This window comes from Gallus gallus, chromosome 11, assembly GCF_016699485.2.
Source record: "Gallus gallus isolate bGalGal1 chromosome 11, bGalGal1.mat.broiler.GRCg7b, whole genome shotgun sequence".
NCBI classification, from domain to species: Eukaryota; Metazoa; Chordata; class Aves; order Galliformes; family Phasianidae; genus Gallus; species Gallus gallus.
The window spans coordinates 10,966,342-10,981,072 of NC_052542.1; the positions used below are offsets into that span (position 1 = coordinate 10,966,342).

Consider the following 14,731-nt stretch of genomic DNA (forward strand, 5'->3'; position numbering starts at 1 on the left):
GGATCCTTCTATTATGCAATCAAGAAAATAGGGAAAAAAATCAATGAAAGCGTTTTAAGCAATTTTTTTTCTATTCTTGTACTGCCTTGTAATAACACATTTCTTTTTTCAGGTGCTTTCTGCGGGAGTCAGCTTTAAAACCTCTGAGATTTACTGATGCAGGCTAAATCACTCAATAAGGGATGTAAACTGCTGTAAAGGTATCCACGTGGCAGTTTTACAATGACTTACTCAGATCCACTCCTCCATTTACTTCTGTTTAACTCATGTGATGTGCTGAGGTCCCTGAGCAGACCTGGCAGGCAGCAGGCGCTGACCCTGCAGGTGTGTCTGTGCAGTTCATGGCCTGCACACGTCCTGCTGCTGGGCTGGCACTGGGTTAAAAGCTCCGCTGCTTACGAGGACAAAGCAGCTGGGAGAAACTGTGATGCTTCTCTGGTGTGGATCTGTTCTGGATTCAGCGACCAGATGTAGGCAGGGTCAGTCAGGCAAATAGCAAAACTGTTGTAGGCATGGGGTGGGGAAATCAACTTGCCCATGAAAAGAAATGCAAGAGGAATTTTGCACCTTAGCAAAGCAGAGGCCAGAGGAAAACAGTGTTCTAGACAAGGAGCACTTTATTCAAGAGGAACTTGAAAACAGGCTCAAATTTTGCTCTCAGGGCTCAGTGCTATCAAAGTGGCCTAACGTGTATGTGTGTTTGATATCATTCAACACTTCACCTTTTATCTCTTCACGTTCAAAAGCACTAAAGATGTGTATTTCAAAGGGAAAACAATAAGAAAAGAGAAAACATGCTGGCAACATGACGGGAAATGGACTCCGCTAAGTGGAGTTTGAAGAGCTGACTTAGAAAAGGTGAAAAAGAGGAGTGACAGTACATGAAAGATAGAAACATCTGAATGAAATAACAGCTATGAGCACAGCCATATTCTCTAGTATATATTTGTTTATATACACAGTATTTAATGTGTTCCCTCATCTCTTTTTTCCTTTTTTGGGGGGGGGCAAAAAATAACTTCCTTAAGGCTAGGACGATACGCTGCATGTACAGATAGCACATTGTTATTTAATCCCGATGCCTGTTGACATTGGCTGCCTGTAATTGTGGATTTTCACTGACTCTGCCCCGAATGCATCGTTTATCACTTTCAAAGTTGCAGTAGTAATCAAATTATGGTCTCAATAGTACTAGTTTGTAGCAGTGATAATTACACCACTCTGATGAAATCAAAATTAAGGAACTGGGAAGAAGAGAGTGGTAGGTGCTTAATGGGTAGATTTCTCCGTTGAGAAGCTAAAAATGAGGTACCTGTGTTTTCCACAAATTTCCTGCAGGTTCTGACTATACCTCAAAACGTTCTGCTCAGCAGTGAACGATAGGAAGGTAGAATTCCATCCACCATGGTGAGAGGTTTCAAGATGTCCCAAAGAATAATTCTGTCTTTCCCAGTCTTCACAGTTAGCAATTTATTGCTCTCGAAAAGAGAAGTAATGATGGATGAGCAGAGCAGCAGCCCAGGACAAATACATGGGTTGTTCTTCTAAACCTGTCACTGCGTTGTGATACTAAACTAATGACAAACACTTCACGTTTCCCACTGCCAAATACAGAATAGTTTTGTTTTTTTTAACTGATTTAATTCAAGGTCCCACTATTAAAATTGCTATGTAAGTACTAACCATTACTGTCAGAAATCTCCAAGGAAGATTACGTTGTCAAATTGAAATTGAACATACAAAATTTTGAAGATTTGAGAAACTGAATTTGTAAGGTGAGTTGTCTCTATGACACAGATCTGGTGTCACTGGGAAATATGCACAGAAGGAGATTGTGTCACTTGGGGACAATGCTTTTAGCAGATGTTACTGCATCACTGTAGAGGGATGGAGCTCTGTTTTAGGAGACATAAAAGGAAGAAAAGTCACCGGGTTCCAAAAATGAATGGCTGAAGGGTATTCCAAGAGCATTTGCTTACATAACTTGGCAATTCTCTTTGCTGAGCATCTATAATGATGGCAACACACATTTGAACAACCTATCATGTGCCTTCTTAATTTAATAGATATGTGTCTGATGTGTTATTGCCTATGAACAAAATACGACAGGAATACAGTCAGTTTGGATACAGGCTGCTCACCCCAGAGCCTTTGGAATACAATAGATAGGAGCAGATGAAGTGTTAAAACATTCATCACTCCAGAGCTTACCTATACCTCAGGTTCTTGAGAGTATCTGGTTTATCCAGACAGCTCAGCTCTCTTCTTACATTGCCATTACTGATGCTGCCAGTTTCTAAATGGGTGTCATACTAAGATGATACTGGGGCAAGGTGTGGCGGAAAAGAGGAAGTGGTGCCTGCTTCTGGGCAGCTCCCAGCCTCCACACACCATTTTTGCTGTAACTTGTCTTTGACTTTTAAAGCCATACGTATGTGGCTGCTTTATGCCAGAAACGGGGAACTAAGTGTGAAAGGGTAATTCTTCTAATTTATGGCTTGACCAGTGGAGGCTATGCAATTATAGCAGTCTGCAGGAACAGAACGAGCCAACTTTTGGTTTGGGGAGACAGACTGTTCCCACATAATATTCCAGCAGTTGCTCAGGTGTCAACAGAAGGGAGGATTTACTGCGACAGCAAACACAGAGCCTGAGAAGAAGGAAGTTTTGGGGGGGGAGCACAGCACATGGGAAAAGAAAAGAGGAAGCGCTATGCTGTATTAAAAAGTCATCTGCAAAGTATATTACTGTGCGTTATAATTGCACTGCTGTATATTTTATGTCAGTGGGTAAATAGCAGACCAAGTGTAGTACGGAGCAGCAGAGTAGGGCAGTGTGATGATGGCCCATGCGGGCTGATAGCATGGAGCCAGGCACGGCGCTGGGGCTTCCCGAAGTGACAGAAACGTTGGCTGACATGCTGGCAGATGTGTCAGTTTTGTCCTTGTGGTAAGATCGATATTGATCTTATATGGAAAAGTTTTTGTAAGAGAAGTACATAGAAGTACACAGTTCAGCAGATTTGGGGTCTTACTGTCCGCATGTTGATTTGCAATGACTGTAACAGTGCAAGCGGTCTTGACAGTACACCCCCGGGTCTGTGTGACTGGGTACTGACGGGCCACCGAGGCTACAAAAGCACCACAGCCCCACACACCAACCCGCACCACCGCCCGCACAGGGCTGAGGGAGGACAGCGGCGCGGGAAGGGCTCCTGAGGCCGCCCCACCCCGGCGCGCCTGCGCACTGCCCGCCTAGGGGAGCGTGCGGCCATGGCGCAGCCGGGCAGAGCCAGCCTCAAGGAGCAGCGCTACGACCGGCAGCTGAGGTAGCGCGGCGGGGCCGCCGGAGCTCTGCGGGGCCTCCTTACCCGCAGCCTGCTCGCGGGAGGCCGCTTGTTGCGGTGCCCGGCCTCGCCTTTCTCCTCGGGCCGCGCCCTCCTCTTCCATTGGCGGCCTCTCCGCGGCCGTGAGGCGGAGGGCGCTGCGGCGGGACCGGCCGGCTGCTGGGAGGGGTCGGGTCGGGCCCGCCGTGGAGCTGGGAGTCCCCGTGCCGGCCGTGAGAAAGGGAGGCGGGAGCTGCGCGGGACGAGGGGGTGGGCCCGAGCGAGCACCGGCCCGTCTGGAGCGTGGTTTGTTGGGGCTGGGCCTGATCTTCAGGTGCTTGCTAAAATTTGAAATTGATAGCAGGAGTCGTATAACGTTCCCGTGTCTTTTTAGCGAGTGTGCTTTGTGCTGCTGAGAGGTGAAATCGCAGCCCCGTGAGGTCAGTGCAGCATTCCGGAGCGAGGACTGCACGGCCGCAGCTTCAGCCCAGGCGTTCGTGCCGCTCCGTGTTTGTTCACGTGTGTCCCACCTGCTGGCTGTGTGGTTCTGGTTCCCTCTTGTTTTTAATGTTTGAATGTTAAACGTAAACAAATAAAAGAAGCTTTATTCATTATTTATGTTAACTATGTTGTGTGCGTGGCCCAGGCAAACTGCAAGGTTGGCTGCCCCTCTGTGCTGCTGTGCATCTCAGGGTCTGCCGGCATCTGACTGTGGAACTGCATCGCTTCTCACAGAACCTATGGGAAAAAGCATTCGATTTTAATATTTCTTTCCAAGGGCAGCTTTTGCCCAAGGAGTGTTTTGACCCGTGCTGATGGCTTAAAAGTGAAGTCTGTTACAGTAGAAAAACGTGTGCATGTTTGTGTGATGTAGGGGATAAGGATGGAGAAAATGAAATGTCACTTTATGGGTTTGTTCTTCAGAGATATTCAGGTTTGCCCCAGGGAGTTCTCAAAGTGAAGGCTTATTTCAGTTGGTGCTAGTTAGCCCTTCTCAGCTGCAAACAGAAAAGTACGCCAGCCTTCCTTTGTGATGGCTTAACTCTTTAAATTTGTTTGTTCGCTTCTTTGCATTCACTTTATCAACAGAAACGAAACATTTGTGGAATGTTTGTTTTTATTCCAATATAGACTGTGGGGTGACCATGGACAAGAAGCTTTAGAGTCAGCCCATGTTTGTGTGATAAACGCGACGGCCACAGGGACTGAAATACTCAAAAACTTAGTGCTACCTGGTGAGTAAACGCCGGCCGTGTCTGTGCTCAGCGATGTGGCTGGTAGGTTCATGTGATGTCTGGTTACTCATGCTTTTCTTTTTTTCCCACCAAGGTATTGGTTCATTTACAATTGTGGATGGGAATCGGGTATCCGGAGAAGACGTTGGAAATAAGTAGGTTTGTTACTGTCTTTGTATGCAAGTGAGGAAGTCATGGGACTTCATAAGCTGTTCCATCTCTGTACTCTTTAATTAATGCAGAATTATGCATGTCGTGAAGCCTGTGTGTTCTTCTCCAAGTCTTTTGTGGCTTTCGATGTTTGTGCAAATACAGCATACAGGATCAGCAGTTTGATATTTACTGCTCAACTTTTTTCCTGTAGTTGCTGTTTTCATACCTTTTAGGTCTATTTTCTTCATACATCAGGTTTATCAAGGCAGTGATATACTCACTACAAATATTTGACAGCTAACAAGTTATTTACATTGAGACATGAATAAGCTTTGCTTTCACCTCAGCGTGGTTCATGTTATTCTCCTCAGTGCCATAATAATTTTGCTGACAAAATGTATTTTCATTAGCTTGCTGTTGTGAAGCCATGACTGATAATCCTCCATTAGCTTTCATAGCTTCACAGGGTATGCAGCTGGGGGGTAGGATAAGGAACACTGCAGATTGTTCCTACCAAAAATGATCTGTCTTTACTAATTCTAGATCACTTTCTCTACAGTTCAGGTAGATAGCTACAAATATCTGACTTCTTCGGGGGTTATTTGTGGGGTAAGGATATTCTGTTACATGAAGAAATAAGTACTAATGAGTCTTTAATGAGCCTAGTGAAAATGAATCTGCAGTATGATCCTGGCTTCTGGGGGGTTTGGCTTGTCTTATTTTTCAGATTGGTGGCTGAGACAGGGAAAGTTTTCCTTAAGAAGCTGATCATGAGAAAAATAAAACACAGGCAGGGAGGAGAGAAGCAGACCTCAATGGGAACTTTTAGTTTGTGAGAGTCAACAACATATTTTACTCTACAGAAGGGGGCTTTTAATGTTATTTTTCCTTTGAAATAGGAATTCACGTATTGTGTTTTTTCTTGTCTCCATTTCAGTTTCTTTCTTCAAAAAAGCCACATTGGTCAGGTAAGGATGTAACTTTAATGTTTAAAAATGTCTCTAAGTTTATTAAAAGAACAAATGTATTGAGTAAATACTCCTAATACTACATCCGAGTAATTCCCCGAAACATACGTATTAGATTAAAAACTTTGTATTCTTTAATAAAATTCCCTGTGCTTATTTCTGAGCTCTTCATAAGTGAGAAGATACACTCAATTGTGGGAAGATTGAATGAAGAAAATTAGATCTGGTTGAGAATGTCTTTGGAAGTATAAGGCGGAAGAGAATTATGGTTGAAGGAGCAGTGCTCGGAGCAGAGGGTGAATGGGCGAGGGGATTGAAACCAGAGGAACAGGACAGTACAAAGAAAGCCTTCAGTAACTTTTAAAAATGCTCCGACAAACCTCAAAGTTCATAAATAGCTTTACAGTTGTTTTGTTTCCAAAACATTGGTACAACTGGTATCAAACAAGTGCTTGCTGTTATGGCCAGTGTATTTTTTTCTTCTTAGGAAGAAATCTCTTTACCGTGTAGAATGTGTAGTAGTGATGTACTATACAGATTGCATTTCAAGAAGCTAAACCTTGTTTTCATTGCTCCGGAACAGAGTCGTGCCCAGAGTGCTACTGAACTTCTGCAGGAGTTGAATAATGATGTTTCTGGAAACTTTGTGGAAGAGGTTTGGTTCTTTTTTTTTTTCCCCAAGTATTTGTAGATTTATTCTTCTCTTAAATGTTAGTGTTATGGCTGTGAAATAATAACTAGGTGCTGTCTGTGTAGTGTGGCAGTTTAAGTAGGTTCATGATAAAAGGGCATTTGAAGAGGGTCTTGAATTTCCAAAATTAGATCTGTGTATTTGAGCATTATTTTGTAGTTTTATCATAACTTTGTAGTTTTTGCTTCATGTTTTATATTCAATGTTGAAAATACTTTACCGGAAGTTTTTATCATGTTTTGTGACATATTTTTTTTCTACTATTCAGAGTCCAGAAACACTTCTAGACAACGACCCCTCCTTCTTTAATCGATTTAACTTAGTGGTTGCAACACAGCTATCGGAAAGGTAAAGAATCATCTGAAGTTGTTAGTACTCACTGCACTGCCCTCCCACCCCCCTTGCTTACTGGAAAGCTGTTATGTATGTCTGTAAGAGAAGTCTTTTTGCTTTCACAATTCATTGACACTTTTTTGCTTAATTAATCTTCAGAGTATTTGTGACAGCGGAGTTAAATATAAATAAGGCGATGGATAAACATATTTCCAGGCTATGATAAATTCTTCCATGAAATTACTTTCTATAAGGGAATGAATTATGTGTGCTTAAAATCATGATAGTGGAATTCTCATAGAACGCTTTTTACATATGTAGCTTGTACAAGAGTTGACTTCATTGTTAACTATTGTTCTTCTCTGGTATATCTGAAAAAAGAATTGTCTTTTTCCTTACAGTACAGTGCTACGTTTAGCTGAACTCCTCTGGAATTCTAACATTCCTTTGCTGATCTGTAGGACTTATGGACTGGTTGGTTATATGAGAATCATTATCAAGGAGCATCCAGGTTAGAGAATTGGGGGTTTTTGAGATTGTTTTCCATATATAAGGTCAAAAACTTGTGAGAAATTCAGTATTTCCTCAGTTTCACATGGTTTGCAGTTCCTCACCAGTATACTGTGAAAAATTCATAGGAACTGTGGACTGCAACAGAGAGTAAAATTGAAACCTATCTTCTGGCATTGAACTTAATGTACACAAAACACTTTGAGAATCAAACAGCTAACCTAGCAGGCGATGCACTGCATTTGATGTATAGGTTTGTGTTGAAGGTTGGGCATAAAACAATGAAATGCATTGTGTAACTTCTTTCACAGTTGTTGAATCTCATCCTGACAATACATTAGAGGATCTGAGGCTGGACAAGCCGTTTCCAGAACTGACAGAGCACATTCAGTCTTATGACTTGGATCATATGGACAAAAAGGTTGGTATGTGGTTTGCAGTGTGTTCTCTAAGATGTACCAACACAGAACAGGGATTCTGTGAGAATGCCTCTCAGCAGATAAGTTTTTTTGGTGATGAGACTTAAACAGAGGTAACAGTAAATCAGTCACAAGGCACTTGTGTCACAAGGCACAAGTCACTGCTTTTAACATGTGGCCCAAATGTTATTTAAATCTCTGTAAATGTATTTAAATCTCTAGCAAGGAGCAGATCTTAGGAAATAAGGAGTATTCATGGACAGTTTGTTAGTAGACAGATTTTTCCTCCCAACACACTTTTTTTTAATGACGAATGACTTCCTTACTGCTGCAGAGCTTTGCAGTGCCTATTTGTGCATAATAGAAGTTCCACTTCAGAAAAGTTCCACTTAGCTCAGCCACAGTTTAAGACAAAGGAATAATAATAATTTGTTACAGTGTTTAGGAAATGTTATTCCAGAATCAAAATGTGGAACATGGCATGTGTGTTAAAGTAGTGGAAGGGATGTTAAAGTTTACTTTTAAAGTGGGTTCGTAGTTTGTCTCGTTTTTGTCTCTTCTAAACTTGACAGTTTCTATGCTGTTCAATTACAGGACCACAGCCACACTCCATGGATTGTGATTGTTGCCAAGTATCTAACAAAATGGTTCAACGAGGTATAATGCTAAACTGGATGAGTAATAAGCCTATTTTTATAATTTTTATTTATTTCCACTTGTACAGAGTTGTCTTTTCTAAACTAGCTTATTGTTTTGGTAGTATGTAACTGGAGATGGAATAATAAAAGTATTACTAATTAAAATACAAATGAATGTATATGAACTTGGTCAGACTCGTGGAATTTAGCAGTGTGAATGCGATGAAGATATTAATAGGCATCTTTAATACAAACTTTTTGTTTTTAAATTTAGAAAAGTGATCAGTTGCCTAAAAGTTACAAAGAGAAAGAAGCCTTCAGACAACTGATCCGGCAAGGTAATACATATCCTAGGAGTTAATTTTCTGTACTGGTAGAAACGTGCAAGTTCTCTCAAGGTTAATGTATGAAAGTCTGCTGGGCTATACAGTGTGATCTTTTTGTGACCTGTTTGCTTTGTACAGATGAATCTTAAGATTCCCTGATCTGTTTACAAATACAGTTCAGCAGCATTTCTTACTGTTTAAGATCAAGAGTGTGTTTTGATTTGGGTGAGAAAATCCTGCTGAAAATGTTGATGATTAACCTTGAAAATGCAATAAAGAAGAAAGTGGCTTTTGATGCTGATCTTGCTACTGACTGGAAGCACTTAGTTTGGTTGGCTGGCTACCTTAATTTTGTGATTGTGAAACTTAATTATTTTTCTCACAGGAATAATTGTTATACTTGTAGTAAATAAATAACATCAGCACACTGTAGATGTGGTTAGTTCTGTCAGTATGTTTTGTTTGATAATTCCATTTTTTTGCTAATGAGGTTTTTTTGGCCTCAGATACATCCAATACCATTCTGCTCTGTTGGTGATACCAAAATGATGAGATATTTGGGGCACTGTAATGTGTGTTTTTTTCTTCAATAAGGTATCTTAAAGAATGAAAATGGGACTCCAGAAGATGAGGAAAACTTTGAAGAAGCTATTAAAAATGTGAACACAGCATTAAATACTACAAAGGTAAAATAAATGTGCAATAAATTTGTAGTAGTGTCAAATGCTTTACTTTTTCAGAATGTTTGCTGTTAGCACAGAGGTTCCACTTGCAGTGTGGATATGTAGGTAAAAGAGGATTAGTACAATTGTAAAACTGAAATTATGTGCAGTAGAATAGACCTGGACTAGGTGACACTGTAGCTTATGCTAACTTTTGATTTGCTTGTTCATGAAGGGAAGCTGCCTTCGTGATAACTTGAAAGAATAAGTCAACAACCAGAGCTCATTGTTGTGTTCCTCTTAAACTTTTACAGGTTTAATCTGCAAAGGAGAATCCAAAAGGCAGGTTGCTATAATAATGCAGAGTTAGCAGTTGCTGGTGGGGGGTGATCTTCGATATGAGTGTGTTGTTAGGGGTCAGAGAGTGTTCCTTCAAGTTTGTGCTGTATCAAAGCTGCTGGCTACAGTATTGATTCTATAAAGAAATGAAGGTTTGCAAAGGACTTCTGACTAAACAAAGCCAGTACTTGACTCTGAGATCACTTAGTGTTGGATCACCTATGTAATGAGTATTGAGGTAATTCAAGAGGTAAAATCAAGTAAATATAAACTCAATTTTTTTTTTACAGATTCCAAGGTGTATTGAAGAGATTTTTAATGATGATTGCTGTGTAAATCTCACAGAGCAGGTAATGAGTAATTAAAGGTTTAATACATAAATGTAGAAAAAACATTATAAATAGTGCTTAAAATGTACATAACTTTCTTGTGCATTTGTAGTCCCCGTCCTTCTGGATTCTGGTTCGAGCTGTAAAGGAATTTGTGGCAAATGAGGGGCAAGGATGCTTACCTGTCAGGGGCACAATTCCTGATATGATAGCAGACTCCAGTAAATTTATCAAATTACAAAATGTGTAAGTAATCCTTTGTGTTGTGGTTGTTGTATTTTTTTAATAACAAGCCATCTCTATTTCATTAGTTCAGATCTGTATTTAAGAAACAAACAAAAGAAAATCATCGTGTCAAAGGTGAAAAGGGGATGAGAAAACCCTGCAGACTTGGTCTTTCTACTCCTATCTGCTGTCTGGAACTAGGGCATCAGGTTTTTTTTCATGTGTCCTTAAGTATTAACTACCTTTCTTAGTTTCAGATGTAGTAAAGACCTTTCTACTGATAAGAGATCCCATAACGTAGCTACTGCAGTCCAGAACCATTTATTAAACACACCTTGGTTTTTCCCTCAAAAAAACTGCAAGCCTGGTTATAGAAATACTAATTTCCTAAATATTTAATTCTAATCAATCTATTTCAAAAGAAGTGCTCAGAGGGCAAAGACTTGTGAATGAACACTAATTGCAAATGCTAAGCAGCATTAGCATGGATCAGGATTTTAGGAAGGCTATCTCTGAATATGTTTATCCTCATCATAAACTTAATTATTCCTGTACATCCTGGACATTATGTAAATTATTGGGCCAAAAAAAGTCTTAACAGTGTTACTGTATTTTCAGAAATTAATGAAACAGTATGAGCCAATGAAGGACATACAGCTGCTCTTCTAAAACTTAATATTCTTATTCCAACTGTTTGTAATACTGTTTTTTGCACTGATGGATTTCTAGAATGGTTATGCGTATAGCATGTAAATCAGCAGTTCAGCTCTGACAAGCAGTTGTACAGAGAGGTGATAAGTGCATGGTCTTGAGGTAGCTCACTTGCATCTGTGATGCCTTGTGTCTTGTCTTTATAATATAAACTAAAAAGAAATGGTCTTCACTGTGAAGTCTAAGATCATACTTTTATGCTGTTATTAAGACTATTTTATTATTGACAGATATCGTGAGAAAGCAAAGAGGGATATTGCTGCTGTGGGTAACCATGCTGCCAAATTGTTACAGTCCCTAGGCAAGGTAACTACAAATATATGGCATTTCTAACAGGACATAAGTACTCTTTTTCTTTTGTTCTGTACAGATCTAAGCCAAAAGAGACAGATAAGAAAGAGCTTCGTTACATAATTCCCTTGAAAGTACCCAAGTAACTTTTAATGTGTTTTATCTGTGGTCTGTTTTACTTACCACTTTTGGTCTGGTCATAAAAAAAAAAATACATGTCTGCATTATTCACTAATTGAAAAGCTTATTTTACAAGAGTGAATAGTTATTTCATAATTAATGTATTAATATCTCTGAAAACATGGCACGTTTGGCCATTGTATGTACTGTGAGTAGTATATTCTCTGTTCTAGGCGCCGGAATCGATTTCGGAGAGAGAATTGAAATTGCTTTGTGAGTATCCTTGGATTCCATTGCAATGATTACAAAAATAATGAAATATTCCGAAATGTTGGATGATCATGGAGTTATTAAATGGTATCTCAGTATTTGAACTTTTCAAGTATTTGCTGAGCATTTGCATCCCTCATCTTCAGTGAAGGTGATATGTTGGTATGTTTCAGTAGTAAGTCTAGAAAGGCTGGCTTTAAAATAGATGCAGTATTTTTCAGGTCCAAATGACAGGCAGCAGATGTCCTCTACTTCCTGTGGTTAATACCTCATTGCTCATGAGTGATACAAACTTCAGAGTTTATATAAACTTCTTTGTTTAAAGAAAGATTGTATAAACTACTTGTCTGTAAAGGTAAAACAGGGATGTAGGGAGGAGGAGGAGCAGGGAGGAGTACTGTTCGTGGCAATTCAGGTGATCTGTTTTGAATATGCATATGTGTGACTACACAGCAGCCTGAATTGTCTTGCAACTGGAAAATTTTCCTGTGAGCATGTGGCCTTGATTGATCTTGTGCTACGTTTTTGAGTTCTGGGTAGCAGCTGCATATTGGGTCCGTTTGTTCAGTAATACTGGAGGAGAATGTTTTTACTGCTTATTCTCAATTAATATTCTAACAGTACAGCTATATGTTAGATAGTGGAAAATAGAGAACCCATGTTTGTTTTCAGCATGGAAGAGGACAGCATGAACCTGATGGCTGTGGTGAATTACTGTGAAGGTGGTGCACACACTGTGGGCTGTTACATTAACACAACAGTTATGTTTAGAATCCAGAACCAAATAAGCAAAAAGTAGGTCTCTAAATGCTTGTGAATCACAGATGTAAATGTTATTTAATACTTAGTAGTTTGAGCTACCAGAAGAAACAGAAGCATCAATGCAATGATTAGTTTTACTGTTTGATTTTTAACAAATCAGAGAGGTGGATTCATAGATTCAGTCATTGATGACACATTCACTTAGAAATGCTCTTCCTTCTGCTCCTTCTGCTTAGGCAGCAACTCAGCTTTTCTTCGTGTAGTGAGATGTAGGTCTCTGTCTGAAGAATATGGTTTAAACACTTTTAACAAGGATGAAATTAGTAAGTACTCCTTCTTGACACATACTTTAATCGCTTTTTCAACATGAATGGTTGGTGGTCAAAGTGAATGATGTGTTACACATACTATTTCAGTATGCAGTTTTATAACTTGACATCCACTGGAATCACTTTTCACTCCAGAATGTTGATTTAATTTTGATTTTTGAAAAGTTGAAAGATGACCTTACAGGTCATTGTAGGTTTATTCTTTATTTCAAGTTTTGTTTTTGATAGCATGTAAATAAAACACTGTTTTTCTTTAAAATTCTCTTCTCTGTATGTCAGCTATTTCTAACTGAGCTGGAATGGTGCTTTTGCCCAACTGAAGATTTAGCAGTAATTATCTCTGTCTTTCACAGTTTAGGTTTTCAATATGTGAGTAAATTAAATAGAAAACTAGTTACTTTTCTAACAATTCATTATATAATTTTGAACCTGCATAAATTAAAAAAAAAAATCTGGAAATATTTTACATCAAAATGTGTTTAGATGGAGGCTTTGTAAGCCCTCTCGGGGTTTTGGACAAAAAGTTACACACATGTATAAACTGAACGTATACATAAGCTTTGCAATATTCTTCATTTTTGTTAAAAGCTTCTTGAATTACTTGATGGTATCTGATGCGATTTAAGAAGTAGTTATTGCTTAGAAAGATTACTGTACTGTGTGTTAAAAGACCTGTTTCATAATTAGACATTATAAGTTGTGAAACATGCATTGCAAAGCTTGAAACTACACCTTATGAATATCCCAGTTAACATAGCTGCTGGCAAAGTTAAAACGTGAATATCTTCACTGAACAGAGGTTTATATCAAATATATACAGTGTGGTTTTGTCACATGAAATCATGTATCTGTCAGCTGACCCATTTATATTCTCAGTGGCAAGTTTTTTGTTAAGATTTCTGCTTACAACAGAAAATATATCTAAGGGAAATACTTGATTTCAGGTAGTTAACTCTGCTTTTTGCCTTATCTGTACTAGCTAACCACTTCTCTTGCTGTTTTCAGTTTCTAACATGGATAACCCGGACAGTGAAGTAGTGTTGTACTTAATGCTACGTGCTGTTGATAGATTTTATAAGCAGCATGGTAGATATCCAGGTATGTTTATACAAGTTATGTTAGCACAAGAAATATAAAAATCCAATGGCTAATACAGTACTATTTAAAAACTCCATGTAAAACATTTGTTGTGTTTTTGTATTAACACAATTTTAATAATGCACAAATTGTATTGAGGTTATCTGGAGGGAAACTTATGAAATTATCTAAATTAGTACTACTGAAGTGGGTTGTGTGGTTTATGAATTAATTCAGCTTCACAGTAATTTGTTATCATGAAGAGCACCAACAGGATGATTAAATATTAGTCTACTATTACTAATATTAGTTGGCTTCTTTTCTTTTTCTGAAAAAAAAAACCCACAATAATTTCAAATATAGTGTTATAGTTCTATGATGAAATGGTGAATTTATTTTCCAGGTGTCTACAACTATCAAGTAGAAGATGATATTGGAAAACTGAAGTCATGCCTTACTAGTTTCTTACAAGAGCATGGGTTGTCTGTACTGGTTAAAGATGATTATGTTCATGAGTTGTAAGTATAATACCATGAGGGCCACCTTGTAAAACTGACCTAAAAAGACTAACTGTTACTTTGCTGTCCAGTTGTCGCTATGGAGCTGCTGAGCCACATGCAATTGCTGCCTTCATGGGAGGTAAGAATGCTGTTGTGTTTCTGAGGCCCATAATTAACAAAGTGACCTGCAGTTGTACTTCCTTGCCTCAGAATCTATTAAAGCCATGGTCTTACCAGAGCTAATGCTGTTATTGTGGACTGTAGTCAAAGTCCTTTGCCTTTGTTCTCCAGTTGTGACCCCTGCTGGCAACGATTTAGAGTCAGTAAAAGAAACCAAGGAAACAAACAAACAAAAAAACAATCCAGGTGGATTGATTATAGAAGATTAATAAGAAGGGATTTTTTTTTAATTGACTGAAAAATGCTTTTTTTTAAGGGATTACTTAAAATAATTTTAAAATATGATATTCATAGTAATACCAGATGTATTACATCATTTTAAAAGAAAACATGTACAG

General features: G+C 38.9%; 1 protein-coding gene across 4 annotated transcripts in view; it reads left to right on the forward strand.

Moving 5' to 3' along the window:
• Window positions 1-14,731, forward strand: part of NAE1 (NEDD8 activating enzyme E1 subunit 1) — a 30,110-nt gene that overhangs the window by 14,488 nt on the left and 891 nt on the right. Inside the window, exons 1-19 of one of the 4 annotated variants that reach the window (NM_001006129.3) lie at window positions 3,242-3,328; window positions 4,457-4,560; window positions 4,655-4,715; window positions 5,651-5,681; window positions 6,265-6,336; window positions 6,641-6,720; window positions 7,107-7,216; window positions 7,527-7,636; window positions 8,229-8,291; window positions 8,547-8,610; window positions 9,193-9,284; window positions 9,890-9,949; window positions 10,041-10,174; window positions 11,095-11,170; window positions 11,509-11,548; window positions 12,544-12,630; window positions 13,642-13,734; window positions 14,117-14,231; window positions 14,303-14,352. In NM_001006129.3, coding sequence (NP_001006129.2) covers window positions 3,273-3,328; window positions 4,457-4,560; window positions 4,655-4,715; window positions 5,651-5,681; window positions 6,265-6,336; window positions 6,641-6,720; window positions 7,107-7,216; window positions 7,527-7,636; window positions 8,229-8,291; window positions 8,547-8,610; window positions 9,193-9,284; window positions 9,890-9,949; window positions 10,041-10,174; window positions 11,095-11,170; window positions 11,509-11,548; window positions 12,544-12,630; window positions 13,642-13,734; window positions 14,117-14,231; window positions 14,303-14,352 — 1,498 coding nt within the window. In that variant the 5' untranslated portion in view covers window positions 3,242-3,272. Of the gene's footprint in view, window positions 1-3,241; window positions 3,329-3,598; window positions 3,766-4,456; window positions 4,561-4,654; window positions 4,720-5,650; window positions 5,682-6,264; window positions 6,337-6,640; window positions 6,721-7,106; window positions 7,217-7,526; window positions 7,637-8,228; window positions 8,292-8,546; window positions 8,611-9,192; window positions 9,285-9,889; window positions 9,950-10,040; window positions 10,175-11,094; window positions 11,171-11,508; window positions 11,549-12,543; window positions 12,631-13,641; window positions 13,735-14,116; window positions 14,232-14,302; window positions 14,353-14,731 lie in introns of those variants that run through there. The other 3 variants (XM_046899473.1, XM_046899475.1, XM_015292494.4) reach the window with 3 other exon arrangements.